Source organism: Neovison vison, chromosome 2, assembly GCF_020171115.1.
Source record: "Neovison vison isolate M4711 chromosome 2, ASM_NN_V1, whole genome shotgun sequence".
NCBI lineage: Eukaryota > Metazoa > Chordata > Mammalia > Carnivora > Mustelidae > Neogale > Neogale vison.
The window spans coordinates 33418080-33434055 of record NC_058092.1 but is presented as its reverse complement, the minus strand read 5'-3'; the positions used below and the strand labels follow the sequence as shown (position 1 = coordinate 33434055).

Sequence of the window (15976 nt, the reverse complement as noted above, 5' to 3'; positions counted from 1 at the left end):
GACACCATGTGCTGAGGATGGCCCCCGCCAAGCATCTGGCTGAATGTCCCAGCTTCACCACAGGGAGCAGAAGTGCCGAATCCACAAAATTGTGAGAAATAATACCTCATTGCTGTTCAAAGTCACTGACTAGGTTTGGAGTCGTTATTCCATTCCATGGCAATGGAGAGCTGAAACACCCCAGTGTTTTCATTTCCTAGATTTTCAGTGTGTATATAGACCATTAGAGCGGAAGCACCTGTGTCTAAGCGCCTAGTGCCCTGTGTGCCCCCCACCCTGAAGGCAGAGCCTCAGCCGTCCCCTGATGATTGAGCCTCTACTGCTGGCCACACATTGTGCAGCTTTCCCAAACACCATCACGTCCTAGATGCGTACTACTTATTGAACAAGCAAATAAATGCCTTAGCACACACTGCAGTCCCGTAACAGTTGTTTTATCATCACTCAAATGAAACTGATTCTTTAGAAAAAAAATCAGAAAGATGCAGATATTACAAAAGAGGGAAAAAAACCATGACCCCTAACTCTACTACCCATAATTTCAATTAACATTTAGCATGTATGTCTAGAGATTTGATTATATTACGTATGTATCTTTACTTTGAAAAATGTTGTTGGGGCACCTGGGTGGCTCAGTCAGTTAAGTATCTGCCTTTGGCTCAGGTCATGATCTCAGGGTCCTGGGATGGAGCCCCAGGTCAGACTCCCAGCTCGGTGGGGAGTCTGTATCTCCCTTTCCCTCTGCCTCTCCGCCTTGCTAATGCTCTCTCTGTCTCTGTATCTCTCTCAAATGATTTTTAAAAAAATAAAATCTTAAGAAAACAAAACAAAACAGAAAGTTCTTTACATATTGATTTGGGACACTCCCCAAGATAAACCACACGGACCATCCTGGTGGCCACCACCTCACTGAGGGTTGGTGGCTGAAGTTGGCTCAAATGCATTTATGCTTGCAACCAAAAATTTGTCACAATTACTACTCTATGGGTTTGAGAAAGAAGGGACTCTCCACCACAAGGCCAGGCCTCTGAGAACCAGTAAAAAGAACAACCCAAGACAGAAGAATATTGCACCTTCCATAAGCAGAGGCTCTACTAGCCACCGTAAAAAAATGGGTACACAGGGGGCTCCTGGAGGGCTCAATCAGTTAAGCATCTGCCTTTGGCTCAGGTCATGATCTCGGGATCCTGGGATGAAGCCTTGATTCTCCTTCTCCTTTTGCCATTCCCTCTGCTTTGCACTCTCTCGCTCTCTCTCTTAAATAAATAACATCTTTAAACAAACAAAGCCAAACCAGGTACATAGGACGGAATACGAGCTGCCTGAGGGGAGGGCCCCATAGCCCAGCAGTCAAGGTCCTCTCTCTATGCCATGGCCTCCACCTTCCAGCCTCAGCAGCAAATATCTGTTGGCCACCTGCCTCATGCAGGGCACTGCGCCCAGGGCACAGATGTATACGGATGCATAGATGTCCATGTGTGACTTTGGACAAGTCATTTCCACTTCTCTGGGCCTCAGCCCTCTCATCTCTTAGTAGGCTGAAATGTACAGTCTGAGTATCTTTCCAGCTCTTAACCTATACATCTAAGCCAGTCCCGGTCCCAGGGCTCCAGGAAGGAGACAGCTCCAGAAGTGGCATTGGGCTTTCCAAACGCCTTCATCCATTGTCTCCTGTGATCCTCCCAACAGCCCCGAGGCAGGGCTCTTAGGCCAATTTGAGGGATGTGGAAATGGGAGATGCGGAGAGATGAAGCAACCTGCCCGAGGCCACACGGCTGTTGAATGGATGAGCTGGAATCTAAATCCAGGTCTGAGCCAACCGCCCCATGGAGAGAAGGAACAAACAACCCTTGACTTTTATTAGCATGGTTCAAGATGAGAAAGTTTCTATGAGGTCCCTAGAGCAGTCAAATTCATAGAGACTGGAAGGAAAAAGGTGGTGGCCTCAGGCTGGGGGGTTCAATGGGTAAGGTGTTTCCCTTGGGCAAGATGAGAAATTCCAGAGATGGAGGGCGGTGATGGTTGCCCAACAGCATGAAAGGATGTAATGGCATGGAACCGTATGCTTACACATGGTTGACAGGGTACATTTTATGTTCTGTATATTTTACCACTTTTTTAAATGAGAAAAATGAGGTCTAGCAAGATCAATGGAGTAGGTGTAGAGCAGTTTGTGAGAGCTCTAGGGGCAGATTGGGTTCAGTTCTCAGATCTGCCACTTGCTCACTTGCTTGACCTGAGGCAACTTGCTCTGGAACAGTGCCTCAGTTGCCCTCCTTGTAAAACGGAGTAGCACCCGTATATCTGGGATTGGTTAGAGGAATGAAAGAAGAGAAGTCCATGCCAACCCCTTAGTCATGTGCCCGGCACATGGCAAACCGTCTATACACGTGACTTCTTCTAATGATGAGGCCTCTCAAACAGAGCCACAAGAGCCTTGCAAGACACCTGTTGAAGCCCCTTTGTTACAAAATGGAAGAGACCGAGGCCGAGGCTTAGAAGGACTTAGAAAGGGACTTGCCTGAAGCCACCCAGCAGATCTGCAGCGGAGCCCAGCGAGCAGCAGAACCGCCACCCGAGATCTCCGTCTCCAGCCAGCCCACAAGACTTTTCCTTTCTTCAGCGCTGAACTGCCATGGATTTGGGATATTAATCTCAAGCCTGGAGGAGGAAGGGAGGGCTTCTCCGGGCTCCCAACTGGTTTTTCACTCTCCCTCTTCTGAAGTGTGAGCCTGCTCTGGTACAACCGCTGTGAGTCAGCTGGCATTCCGTGACGAATGCGCGTGTGACTGCCAGGTGGCATCCAGGTGGGGGCTGGGGGAGGGGGTGAGCACCATGTGACACCTGCTGGGTCATGCGGGCTGCTCGCTGCTTCTGGAACCAAGCAGCTACACAGTGGTATCGGCAGTTAAGGGGTCCACGTTTCATACCTTTAATCTGCTACCAAATTCCTCCTTTGGTGTGACCTCCAGCAAGTGCCTTTAACTTCTGTGTGCCTCAGTTTCCTCAACCGCCCCATGGAAATGTGAATATAGTCTTACCCTCAGCACAAGGTGTGAGGAATAAGGGAATGATATGTGAGAAGGTATTTTTTTTTTTTAAGATTTTATTTATTTGACAGAGAGAGAGAGAGAGAGAGAGATCACAAGTAGGCAGAGAAGCAGGCAGAGAGTGGGGAAGCAGGCTCCCTGCTGAGCAAAAGCCTGATGTGGGGCTCCATCCCAGGACCCAGGGATCATGACCTGAGCCGAAGGCAGAGGCTTTAACCCACTGAGCCACCCAGGCACCCTGTGAGAAGGTATTTTGCACACTCAAAAAGTTGTATCAGCATAAAGGACAGTGTTATTTCATTTCTCAGGAGAAATAAGTTTCTAAGAACAAAACAGAGCCCAGCCAAGCTATTTATTTGTTTTTTTCCCATCAGTCCTTGGACTTCTCAGGGTGGCTGAGACCCACCGGTCTCCTAGCTGATCCTATGTGAGGGTGCCAGATTAATTCCTCAGTGTCAGCCTTAATGGAGAGTCTACTGGGCACCAGGCCCAGGGGCAAGCCACTGAACCCTCCCCAGAGCCCCACAGGGTCAAGACTGTTCTGAGCTCCATTTTACAGAGAGAAAACCAAGGCTCAGAGAGAGAGAGCAACTTGTCAGAGACGGCACCACCGGCAGCATGGAGCTGGGCCATGAGGCCAACTTCTGACTAAACCCCACATTCTGTCTCCCTGTAGGCTTGAGAAAGAAAGCCCTGGGGGGCTGCATCGGGTTTCCTCCTTCCAATTCCAGAGACCTCCAGAAAACAGTACATGGAAACTGAAACAGGTCGATTCCTGCCACCCTGAAGTAAACCAGGCTTTGCAAATGGAAAACACAGGCAATATTTATCATATTTACCATTTTCAAGTATATATTACATGCCAGTCACCCGACAACCATGTTCTCACTTCCTGTTCTCAATAAATCTTTGAAGTAAGTACTGAGTCTCTCATCATTTTGCGGTTGGGGAAATGGAGACTCAGAAAGCCCAAGTAATATGCCCAAAGACACACAGCTAGCAGATCTGTCTCCAAGGCCTGTGTTCTACTCACCCCATATCGCTGTGAGACCTCTCATTCATTCGTCCTTTGTTCCGTTTCTTTATTAAACAGAGCCTCTTCCTTGTGCTAAGTAACTAACAGGACAGAGGGAGGGTGGGAGTGCTTGAGCCCCTGCCTGGGAAGAGGTCATTACCTGGGGAAAGATAAGGCTCAAATAAATTGTAATCTAAGTGATCGGAGCCAGACCCAGGTCCAGTGCCCGTGCTGGTGCTCCGTCAGGTAAAGCGGTGCTTCTTAGAGTTTGGTTTTTAATTTTTTTCATCAGAGGTGCTTGAATTGACCCTCACTACCTGTTCACTATCTCACTACCTACTCCCGGATCTTGGCCAAATGACTTCACTTCCTCAAATCTCTGTTGACTCTTTGAGAAAAAGGGAGAGGGGGCACCTGGGTGGCTCAGTGGGTTAAGCAGCTCAGGTCATAATCTCAGGTCCCAGGATAGAGCCCCACATTGGGCTCCTTGCTCAGCAGGGAGTCTAATTCTCACTCTCCCTCTGCCTCTGCCCTCATGCCCGCTCTCTCTCTGAAATAAATAAATAAATAAAATCCAAAAAAAGAAAATAGGAGAGAAAAACATTTATCTCATCAAGTTCTTGTGGGCATTAACTGGGATGATACTGTACCCATTCATTCAACAAATATGTACTGAGTCCCGGTTTGTGCCAGGTACTGTTTTGGTGTTGCAGATGCTAGAGGAAGTAGATGGCAGATATTCCCTTGGAACCATGGAAAGATCTGGGTTTTTTAAGTCAAAAAAAAAAAAAAAAAAGTTAATGGAGGTATACATAGTATGCATACAGAAAAGTGTAAAAAGTGGAGGTGTACAGCTTGATGAATTGTCACAAGCTGAACACACCTGTGTAACCAACACCGTGATTACAAAATGTTACCAGCAGTGTCAGGACTAGGATATGGTAAGTGAGGCACCCACCTCCACAGTAAAATTTAAGGGGGTGTTAAAAGCACAGTCATCACGATAAACAATGCTTCAATGTGATAGCTTTTTTTGTCGTTTTAAGGATTTTTATTTATTTATTTATTTGACAGAGAGATACACAGCGAGAAAGGGAACACAAGCAGGGGGAGTGGGAGAAGGAGAAGCAGGCTCCCCGCAGAGCAAAGAGCCCAATGCCGGGCTCGATCCCAAGACCCTGGGATCATGACCTGAGCTGAAGGCAACCGCCCAATGACTGAGCCACCCAGGCGCCCCAGTGTGATAGCTTTTAAAAATCAAAATTCATGCCAAAAAATTCATGATGACAAAATATCAAAATTTTAAATAAGACAGGATTAGTAATAGTGTCGTGTTGAGTCATATGGAAAGCTCAGGGCAAAAGGAAAACATCAGTAAAGTTGACCCTGCCTTACCTTTGTCCCAGCCCTGGTATCAGCTCCCCTCACAGTCACTGCCTCCCCTGCAAGGGTAACTATTGTCCAGACTTCTAATCCCAGAGGTAAGTTTTGCCTGTTTTTGAACTTAGGACGCATGAAATCACGCTCTTTTGCATGTGGCTTCTTTCACTCCACATTACGTCTGTGAGACATAACCATGTTGAAGCATGCCCAGGAAAAATGTTTAAACAAGGGAAGGAGGTGGTGGCTGGGTGTTTTAGAGACCAGTGTGGCGGCAGGTGGGAGCATGGATACACAGGGGGTTCTAGACCCTGCTGGCTCTGGGCCTGTGGGGATGAGGAGGAGAGGGTGAATTCCAGTGATATTTTGTAAGGATAGAGGTCACAGGACTGACTGGCTATTGGGGATGAGGGAGAGAGAGGAGGCAAGGAAGATGCTCCATCTCTGGCTTGCCCAGTTTGGTGGACAGAGGAGCCATCTCTGGAGTGGGCACTGGGAGGGAGGGGAAGATGAGTTTAGATTTAAACAACGTGAGTGCCAGGTACCTGTGGGACATTCCAAGGGCTGACCTGGATCGAGCTGTCCAGATAAGCCTGGCCCTCAGGAGAGGATGCTGGAGCGATATGTTCCCCCTGCCCACACCCCAACACCCCCCCCCCCACCCCAAGCATCAGCGAGCAGGCGGCAGCCCTGATGAGAAGCTGTGCAGAGGCCTGGGGAAGGGCACAGCAAGGGTAAAGAAAGGAACTGAAAAGTTCTTTGAGAGCAGCTGCTTTGAACAGGTGTGCAAATCAGAATGAAAATATTAAACACCCAAAACTGTCCTGGTTGGTCCATCAGGCCTTCCTAGAGTCCAGCCCCGCGTTTACCTGCAGCCTGGGAAGATTTGAGTTGCAAAACATCCTGAGGATTAGCGGACCGCGCCACACCCCCCCCCCCCCACCCCCCGCATCCCCCCATCCCCGTCCCAACCCAGGCCAGCCCCTCTCGAATCCGCAGCGATGGCTGACTCAGCAAGGCTTTTTTTTCCCTCCGGGATGCTTGCCTTTAAAGGGAAAAAAGAAAAAAAGGAAACAAAAAAACCCTCTTCCCGGGTGCCTTACTCACACCAGACTCGTGGAGCAGCTAGGACCGCCCAGCACAGCGCCCCGGAGCCCACGTGCGTGCTCTCAGGCACGCACCCCAGCGCCGTCACTGGGCCACCTGGCACCGCCCCTCCAGTCCCCGAGAGCCCTTCCTCCCCTGGCTAGGGCTGGAACTGCTTGGAATCAAACCCAGAAAAAGTACGAGTTCCTTCCAGGGCTGAAGGCAGCCTCTGGGGAACAAAGCGGCCAGTGTGAGCACAGTTAGGGGTTGGGGGGAGTGGAGGGGGGGCTCGGATCCTCCAAGCCCAGCACTAGGACTCCGCAGCCTCCTCCCAGCCTTCTTAAAAGCCTCAGGGTAGGGGAGGCTTGAGGGGAGGCTGAGATTTCTTCACGACGTACCCCTGCTCAGAAACCCTCCGTGGCTCCCCACTGCCCACTGAATAAAGTCTTACATCCTAGAACCTGGCAATCGAGGGCCTTTATGACCCCTGTTCTTCAGCTTTTTTGGCTCAAATTCCCCCTAACTTCATCTCCTCTTTCGCCAACTCCCTACACAGTGGACACAGGGGCTTTGGGGCTCAGGCTGCACCTTCCTGGCCCGCTCTAGGCATTCTTAGCTCCTGGTCTCTCCTCTCCTGCCTCCCAACCTTTCAGGCTCAGATGCCATTTAGACTTTCTCGGGCGTTCCCTCTGTGGTTGGAGTTAAATTCTGTTTTCCAGGACTCAGCCACCCCAAAAATAAACTAGCACTCCTGAGAGTCTAACCTCTGATCCAGTGTTAATAGCTTCTCATGAGTTTACCTCGAAACTGTAGCGTCTAGGGGCTCATAAAACTTTTAAAGAGAGAGAACACCTAGAAATGGAATTTCAAGCAGAGAATGGGGGTCTGTCTGGGCAGGTATGGTGAGGTAGGGCAAAAGGAAAGCTCTTTTTCTGGCTGCTCTTGCTTTGTCTTCCGGTGCTACCCTGACCAGAGGAGGGGGATTTGATTCGACATCATGAACTAGGACCGTTTATTTCTTTATTTTAAAGATATTATTTATTTATTTGACAGACAGAGATCACAAGTAGGCAGAGAGGCAGGCAGAGAGAGGAGGAAGCAGGCACCCTGCTGAGCAGAGAACGCAATGCGGGGCTCGACTCCAGGACTCTGGGATCATGACCTGAGCCTAAGGCAGAGGCTTTAACCCACTGAGCCACCCAGGTGCCCCAGGACTGTTTATTTCGATAAACTTTTATACATATCCATTTTTTTCTCAGGCTGATCCAGGAGGGAACTGTTATACCCATTTTATAGATATGAATCTTGAAGTTCAGAGAGAAGGGATTTGCTCAGTGATGATTGGTAGGCCAGTTGCAGAGCTGGGACTCGTGAGTCTGAATCCAGGAGTCTGCCCTTAGTCTCTGGGTGTGGTCTAGAGTCTGCCTTCCTTTCAGCAATTTCTGTCTGCTGTCTCTATGCATGTTCTTCCCTCTGCCAAGAATGGCCTTCCTTACAATCTACCTGGTGAACTCATATTTAGCCTTCTAAACCCTGCTCAGCATGCCCCCTCCCTTCCCTAAAGCTCTCTCTATCCCCTGTCCTTCTCCTGTGGTACGAGTTCTCCTTCAGTACACATTCTTATCCCTGTATTACTGCTGTCCATTTCCCCTCCTGTGTCCTTTTCAGTTTGGGGGCCCCATAAGGCTAGCAACAGACTCACATGCCCCTGATCCTAGGGAAGCAACCCACCCAGGGCTGGCCTGGAGAAGGAAAGGGAGCCTGGTGGTGAGTGTGACCCAGGGGCAGAGTGAGACATACCCACAGCTGGGAAAAGACACACACAACAGACTGGGCGTGCTTGGAAACAGAGCTATGGAGACCTTGAGCCGGGAAGTGACCAAACCAAAAAGGTACTTAAGGGAAGACTGCAAGCTTTGGCAGGAAACAGGTATGTAGGCTACTCATCTGATCATTCATTACTGCCTGCCTTCACGCTTTCCGCATGTGTCTCCGCCACAGATGCCATGCTCCATCTGGGGGCAGACAGACAGGACCAGCAACACATGAAGAAAACACTGAAGGGGAAGATTCTGTCTTGGGGGACTCTGGGACACTTTCTGGAAGCCCCACTGCAGAGGTACTCTGTGCCATCAGAAGCACTGAGGTGGGACTGGAGGGAGTCAGGCAGAGGTAACAACCCAAGCAAAGGCAAGAGTTGAAGAAACTGCGGGTGGCAGAGGTGAGGCGCAGAGCTTGTAAACTAAGCGAGGGCCTACGGCCTCTCAGGCAGCATCAGCCGTAGGAGCCCAAGGGTGTCCATCAGGACTAGAGGAGGTGAGACCAGAGGAGTGGAGGCACAGCAAACAGCAGGGAGGAAGGGAGGGAGGATGAGGTAGGTGGTAGAGAGAGTGAAAGCAGCAGGAATTTGGTGGCCTCTGGTATGTGGGGCACACGAGGAAGCCCCAGGCTTTGCAGGCTGAGCCGCAGGGAGACCATAGGAACAGAAGCTGCGGGCAGAGATATGCTGGAGAGAGGCCTGCTTCTCGTTCCGTGGGCTGCTCCATGCCCAGCTAGGGTGCCCCCTTAGCAGCACTGGACACACAGCCCAGACAGAGGAGTCCAGGCATCATGTGGTCAGCTCAGTCTCCTCCTTTCCAGCCAAAGTAACCCCTCCTTGTCCCTCTTCACAGGGAAAGGGACACTTGGCCTGACCTCAGGACTGTGCACTGGGCGAGGGGTGCGGGGGTGGGGGGTCGTGGGTGGTGGGGTGTCTTTCCCTTCCCTGTCTTAAGAAAGACACCGGTTTAGAAGAGGAAATAAGGCTGAAATGATACCACTGCCCCTAAAAAAGGAGTCGCTGTGTGTCAGCAGGTGCTGAGTACTTCATGGATTTATCTGGAAATTATATCTCTCACGACAGCACATGAGCCTGGAGGTGGTATTCATTCCGTTTTACCCGTAGTAAGGCCGAGGCTCAGAGGCCAGCGCGTCGCCTAGAATCGTGCTCGGACTGGTCTACAACAGAGCTGGCTCCAAACCCAAGGACTCCTGTGTTCTTGCCGTTCATATTTTTCACACTCACCTGTCGCCATAGGTTCCCATGTACGGTCAGGAGTAGAGGAGAGTTCACAAAGGTGATAGGAAAGCCCAGAGAAGAGGTGGGTATGGATTTTCAGGCAACGGGCCCAGACTGTGCTAAAAGCAAGGCTTGGCTTGCAAGCAGGAATGTCGGGGGTGGAGGTGGGTTAGGAGAAAATCTCCCAAGGAGACCTCCTGTAGTTTGTCTCACAAATACTCCAGTACCACTTCTCACGAAGCAGACGCTGTTCTAAACACTTCATAAATTTTCACTAACTTACTCTTCATAACAAACCTATGAGATGGTACTACTATTATCTTTAGTTTTTGCCGAAGTTATCCAGTGGCGCAGTGAGGACTCCAGAGTCCTCGCTCTAAAGCGCTATCCAACGCCGGTCCCAATTCGCTGTACAGCTCCACCATTTTGCTAGAGGTCGCTGAGGCTCAGAGAGGTGTGCACACTGGCTTAGCGTCACACAGCGAGCGCGCTTCCCCGGACTCGGGGCACAGGTAGCGGGGAGAGAGACCCTTTAGCCAGAGCGCGGGGCCGGCAGGGTGCCCTCCAACCCCCCTCCCCCGAACCCCCTCCCCGCCGAGCCCCGCCCCGGACGTGCCCCAGGCCCCGCCCTCAAGCTCTGCCCACACGACCCCCCCGACACACAGCGCAGCGCCAGCCAATGGCTGGGGTCCTATAAACTCTACCGCCGCTGGCTCAAGGCGAGAAGCTAGAGGTAGCCCGGGCTAGTGTGGAGCTCGTGGGCCGCGGGGCTTGGGAGCGAGCTCGCCAGGGAGCAAGAGGCCAAAGGACCGAAGTCAGAGTACCAGTCGGAGTCTCCGAAGCGGAGCAGGAGCCCGAGCCGGAGCGCGCCGCCCGTCCGCCCGTCCCCGCCCGCGCACTCGGCGCTGCCAGAGCCTCCGGCGCAGCGCGGCCATGGAGCCCAGCAGCAAGGTGAGTCGCGCGCCCGCCGGCCCTCCCCGCCCAGAACAAAGGCGCGGACCCTCCGACCCTCCGCCGGCTCGAGCCCCCCCACCGCCCCGCCGCGCTGTGCGCCCGGGGCGGGCGCCGCGCCTCTCTGAGCCTCCCTCGGCGCCGGCCTGCAGCGCCGCGCTCTGGCAAGGCTGGGGGCGCGGGTGCGGATGGGCTCGGGATGTGGCGGGCGCAAGGGCGCCGCGTGCGTAGTTGGCGCCCGCACGGGTATCTGGCTTCCTTCCGGGGGCGCCGCGCAGTCCACGCGGCCCGCTGGGGCCGGGGCACCCAGGGCCCAGACGCTGCACGTCGCTCACGCTCTTCCTCGCGGAGGCCCCGCGCCGACTCCTCCCGGGGCGGGGGAGGGGGCTCGAGCGCGGCGCCCATTGGCTGAGCGGGCCGAGCCCCCGGCCCGGCCCCGGCCTCGGCGCGCGGAGGCGGCGGGACCCGCCCCCACTCGGCTGGCTCCGAGCCGCTGCGCGCTTCTCCCGGGGGCCGCACTACGCGCGCGGCCTGCTGTTTGGCGCTAGACGCGGCCTCACGCGGTCTCCCGCGGCAGGGCTCCGAGGCGGAGGGCACTTGTTTCAGGCGGGGGCTCCAACTCCAGGATGCCCAGCTCCGGGGCGGAGACTGAAAGCCGGTCTCTGAGGCCCTTCTTGCCTCGTAGTGCAGGCCCCAAAGCTTTGCCAAGTGCCGGGGAGAGGTGCTCCGAGATGGCACGTTCCCTGCTGGGGCGGGGCTGGGCCGAGGGAGCTCCCGGGGGGCCGCCGCCGCCGCGAGCCCCGGGCCGGTGGGGGGTGGGCCGGGCCGGGAAGGAGCCCCAAGCCAGAGCAGATCTGGAGGAGCGCACGCCGGGGTCCGGGTCCTGGCGTCCGGGGGACACTCCGTGCTCTAGATGTGGCCTCTTCCCCTGGGGACAAACAACTGCCCAGATAGGGATCTCTTTCTTCGTCTCGTAGAGAGACTCGTCCTGCAGGGGATCTTTGTGACTTCCAGAACGGTTCCTTTTCAACAAATATTTGTCGATCCCCTCCTGCGTGCAGGGCATTGTTTCTTTCTTACCCTCCCTTTCCCCTCGCGACGAATATTTTCAAGTGACTTTTTTCTTTGAAGCGCTCCCTCCCCGAATCTTCCCAGCTCTTTGGCAGGGGAGGCACAAGGGTACCCCCCCCCTTTTTAAAACGTGGAGTGTGGGGATAGGACTGAACTCGGTCTGCACTGCGCTTCCTTTGGGCCGTGGAGATGTCCAATGGGACTGAACGGGGTCTTGTCTGGCCATAGTGGCGCCTGCCGGACGCCTGGCTGCCGTCGGTCCTACATACCTGTTGAATCCACGGAACTTGAATCACCCACGCTTGCCCTTGGGCTTTAGGGTGAGACCCTGAGCCGCAAACCCAGCAGTCAGCCGTCAGCCATCAGTCGCTATCCTGGCATGTGGATATGACAAAACAAAGATAAATCAAGTGATTTTGGCGAGTGGGAAGGCCTTGAGAGCTTTGCTGTTTTATCTCGGTGCTCTGACAGCCCACTTCACCTCTCTGGGCCTCAGTTTCTTTGTCTGTAAAAGAGAATCACCTTTTTTCCCCCCTTTTTCTTTCTCCTTTTTACTTATTCAAAAGTAAGAACTGTCCTGTTCGGAAATGCCACTGTGTTACTGACCGTCGTAGTTCTGGAGCTCAGAGAAGAGAGGTAACTTTTGCAAAATCACACAGCAAGTCAGTGGTGGAGCTGGATTTGAACCCAGGCCAATCCAAAAGGGCTTTCGGTCTCCGCTGACCTCTTTCACCACACCCTTTCTTGAATTTTGGGCCAACGGGAGATTTTGCGTAAAGTCAAAGGCTGTCTTTATACGTAGGAGCTGGTTCTAAATGTTGTAGCCAGTGGGTGTTTTCATGCAATACCTTCCAGACTTAGGACTGTCTGCCCATCAGTAAATTACTTTGGAGCACCTCCTTCTCAGTGGTTTATATTTACAAATTCATGTGTATACACTCTAGTAGATTTTATGCCTGCCTAAGGTAGAAATTTTAAAAAGACACACAGATAATAGTTAACGGTTAAAATTTTTTTTCATTTTTGCGAAACCCTCTCTGGGTCATTAGTATACATTATAGAATAAAGCCTTTTGTTTTGGAGACAACACATACATTGTAAGCACAGCCCTTTTGTGCATGATGTTAGACTAAGGCCTGGAGAGGGTTTGTCCGTTGCCTGAGGTCTTTCAGTCAGGTGTGTCTGACTCTGAAATTCTTTCTCTCTTTTTAAAAAGAAAAAAAAAAAAAAAGGAATCTCTACATCCATCACGGGGTCCAACTCACAACACCAAGATCAAGAGTTGTACGTTCTACCAACTGAGCCAGCCAGGTGCCCCTGATGTTTTTTCTGCTGTGTTCCCCTTCATCTCTTAGGCACTGAGAAGAGACCCAAACGACTTTGCTATGTTCCTTCGTGTCCTCTGCACATTGGTGTCCTCTCTATGCATTGTGCTGAGTTGAACTGAGTAGGAAGTGGGGGACAGGTTGAATGCCTCCCCTCTCAGCCAGAGGTTCGCTCATGCCCCCTCCTGGGCAGTTGGCTAGGTGATCCCCTGAGCCCGGCGCTAGGACCTCTCACCCATTACGAAGAATTCCTGGCTAGTCCCTTGTGGCGCCTGGGGCCTCTCCTGGGCCTCTGCCTTCTCTGTCTTCCAGATAAAGGAGAAATCAGAGATCTGCAGGGCTCCTCAGCCCCGCAGTGGTATGAAGAGCATAGACTTAATTTTAAAGTCCTGTGTATGTGGTTTTGAATTCCAGTTTAGTTCAGTTGCCTCGTTGGCAAGGTGATGTCATTTTCATTATTAGAGTCTAAGATTTTAGAAAGAATGTTTCTGTCCCCATAGAGGTACCATAAATGTTCTTGCTTCCCTGGACTCCTGAGATCCATTGCACTTACCTGGGTCTCAGGTGACTGTACCTGGGTTGTGGCCTCCGTCCAGAAGTTTGACATTCTGACAGTGGGAGCTTTTGCCGGGATTCCCGGGCAATGAGTGTCGGTCGGTTGAGTCAATCATTAAAGATCCCACCGGCCAGTTCTTCTGTAGCAGGGGTTTGTTGGGAAGCCGGTTTGGGGGACTGGCACCTGGGTGGGAGTGCGGGGCCCAGAGCTGGGTCAGCTAATGTCGCTGCCCTGCCCTCTCCTCTGAGGGAGATACGGGCCGCAGTGACATCACTGTCCAATGAAAAATGACTTTCCCAAGGTCACACACTGAACCTCCTACTGCAGAACATGCTGCCAGCCTCTCCGGGATGGCCCAAGAGCATCAGGGAAAGAGCCGGAAGGAACTTTCCAGTGCACGGCCCAGCCCTCCATTTGACAGATGGGGGAAACTGGGGCCCATGAAGGAAAGACATTTGTCTAAGAAAAGGCTGAAACAAAGAATTAGAGATATTCCTGAGTATTTAAAAAAAAAAAAAAAGGATTTTTTTCCACGGCCCTGCCCAGTGTGCGCCCCTCCACTCACTCCAGAGCAATAGGAATTCCCATCCTCCACGACCTCCAAACTCCTTCTGGTGCAGTCAGAGTCAAAAAGTGGGATTAGACATAACTCGACAACCGAAATCCTTCCGTGAATGCAAGCAAAACATGTCCTCAGGAAAGTATGACCTTGGGCAAGTAACTCTCTTCAGAGCCATGGAGCTGGAAACCTGCTACCCCATAGCAGGTATGATGAGACTGGCCCTGTTCCCCAACTCAAGGTGGTGGCTGTTTAGGTGGGAAGACCCTTTGCATGGCCATTTTGGGTGCACAGAGTGTGTAAACATCTCCATCAGGATCCTTGTCCCACGCTGAGCCCTTTGGGGACCCAGCCCTGCCTGCCGCAGTACTGGGTCAGTCCCAAATCCCCCATAATCAGCTTGTGACTTCAGGGAGCTCAGCTCTACCCAGTGCCTCCTGGTCACGGGGTGTCAGGGCCTACAGTGCCTCCCTGGCTCTGAGGGTACAAGGCATCCAGTTCCCCCTCCCCTGGGGCTGGCAGAGCTGGGGAGGCCTAGAACAAAGGGGGAAGTGTGCAACATTGGCTTGGGACCTGCAGCCTCACCCTTCCCCCCGCCTTATTCCTGGGTGCACAGGTGACAAAGCCACTCAGTTTGGTAACTGGCCTCCCCCGGATGGTGGAGGCTGAGAAGGCTCCTGGTTGGCCTCGTGGCCTCACAGAGAGGCTGTGACCAGGCTGGCAGGCCCAGGCCTGGTCACCAAAACAAACCTCTGATTGTTACCTCCCTCCGTGGGAGGGTTGGAGGGAGCAGAGCCAGAGGCTCTGCCGTCCAGCCACCAGGCTAGGGAGGCAGTAACTAAAGCATAAACCGTGGGGTTTTATAGGAACTGAGCCAGGCATCCAGGCCTTGAACTCAAGGCACGATCAGGGCTCGGTTCACCCTCTCTAAGACCTCGGCACCCACCCCTTGCTGGCTTTGGCTTCTTCAGGGCCTCGGCACCCTGGAAGGGGAGAGACCTCTTGCCAGATCCAGCTTACGGAACCTTCAGCCACTGAGGCCTCTCCTGGACAGGACGTGTCCCCAGACTGCCTGTCCCAAAGCTGGCCTCCCGCTGGTATGTGCGAGCCGGCAGGAAAGGGAGGAAAGGGAGCGGACTGAAACAGCTCTACCATTTGACCTCAGGGAAGCCACACCTTCTGTTGGAACCTGTTTCCTCAACTGCGGTGGGGATAATATCTACTTCTCTGGGTCAGGTCATAGATTCTTTGAAAATGACAGAAACAGAGAGGCGTCTGGGTGGCTCAGTCAGTTAAGCATCTGCCTTTGGGCACAGGTCATGATCCCAGGGCTCTGGGATGGAACCCCACATCTGATGGAGAGTCTGCTTCACCCTCTGCCATTTCCCTGGCTTGTGTTTTTTTCTCTCTCTCTCTGTCAAATAAGTTAACAAAATCTTAGGAAAAAAATACAGAAATGATGGAGTCAATGATAAAGAAGCATACAAGGAAAAAGAGTAAACATCACCTGGTTGTAATGGTTTGTTTGGTGTTTCTCTTCACAGACTTCTTTTTGGGCACGTGTGTGTGCGTGCCTGTAAGTGGATCACACTTTCTACATAGTTCTGTGTGCCCTGCACAGCCCCTTCTGTTTGCCCACCATCCCTGAGACGTCAGTATCTACAGATGTATTTGCTCTGCCCATACAAGCAAGTATCATCGCTACAAGTTCATTTTCTCCCGCTTCTTCCACAAAATGTACATCTGACACCTTGTTTTTCCGCTTGCTTTTTTCCTTAACAGTCGGTCCTGGCACTCACTTCCTATCAAGGACATACAGATGTGTTGCGTTCTTTCCAGCAGCTGCATAATATTCCATTATAGGCGTGTCCCACCATTACGAAGCTTTGGCACCCGCATCACTTTCTTTCTTCATATCATGTGCC

General features: G+C 52.4%; 1 protein-coding gene across 1 annotated transcript in view; it reads left to right on the top strand.

Annotated features, from left to right (window-relative positions):
* Positions 1–10339: 10339 nt before the first annotated feature.
* The window catches only part of SLC2A1 (solute carrier family 2 member 1), a 28214-nt gene continuing 22577 nt past the window's right edge, over positions 10340–15976 (top strand). The window contains exon 1 of the mRNA XM_044237996.1: positions 10340–10540. Within this exon, the coding sequence (XP_044093931.1) occupies positions 10523–10540 (18 nt within the window). The 5' untranslated portion in view covers positions 10340–10522. The remainder of the gene's footprint in view (positions 10541–15976) is intronic.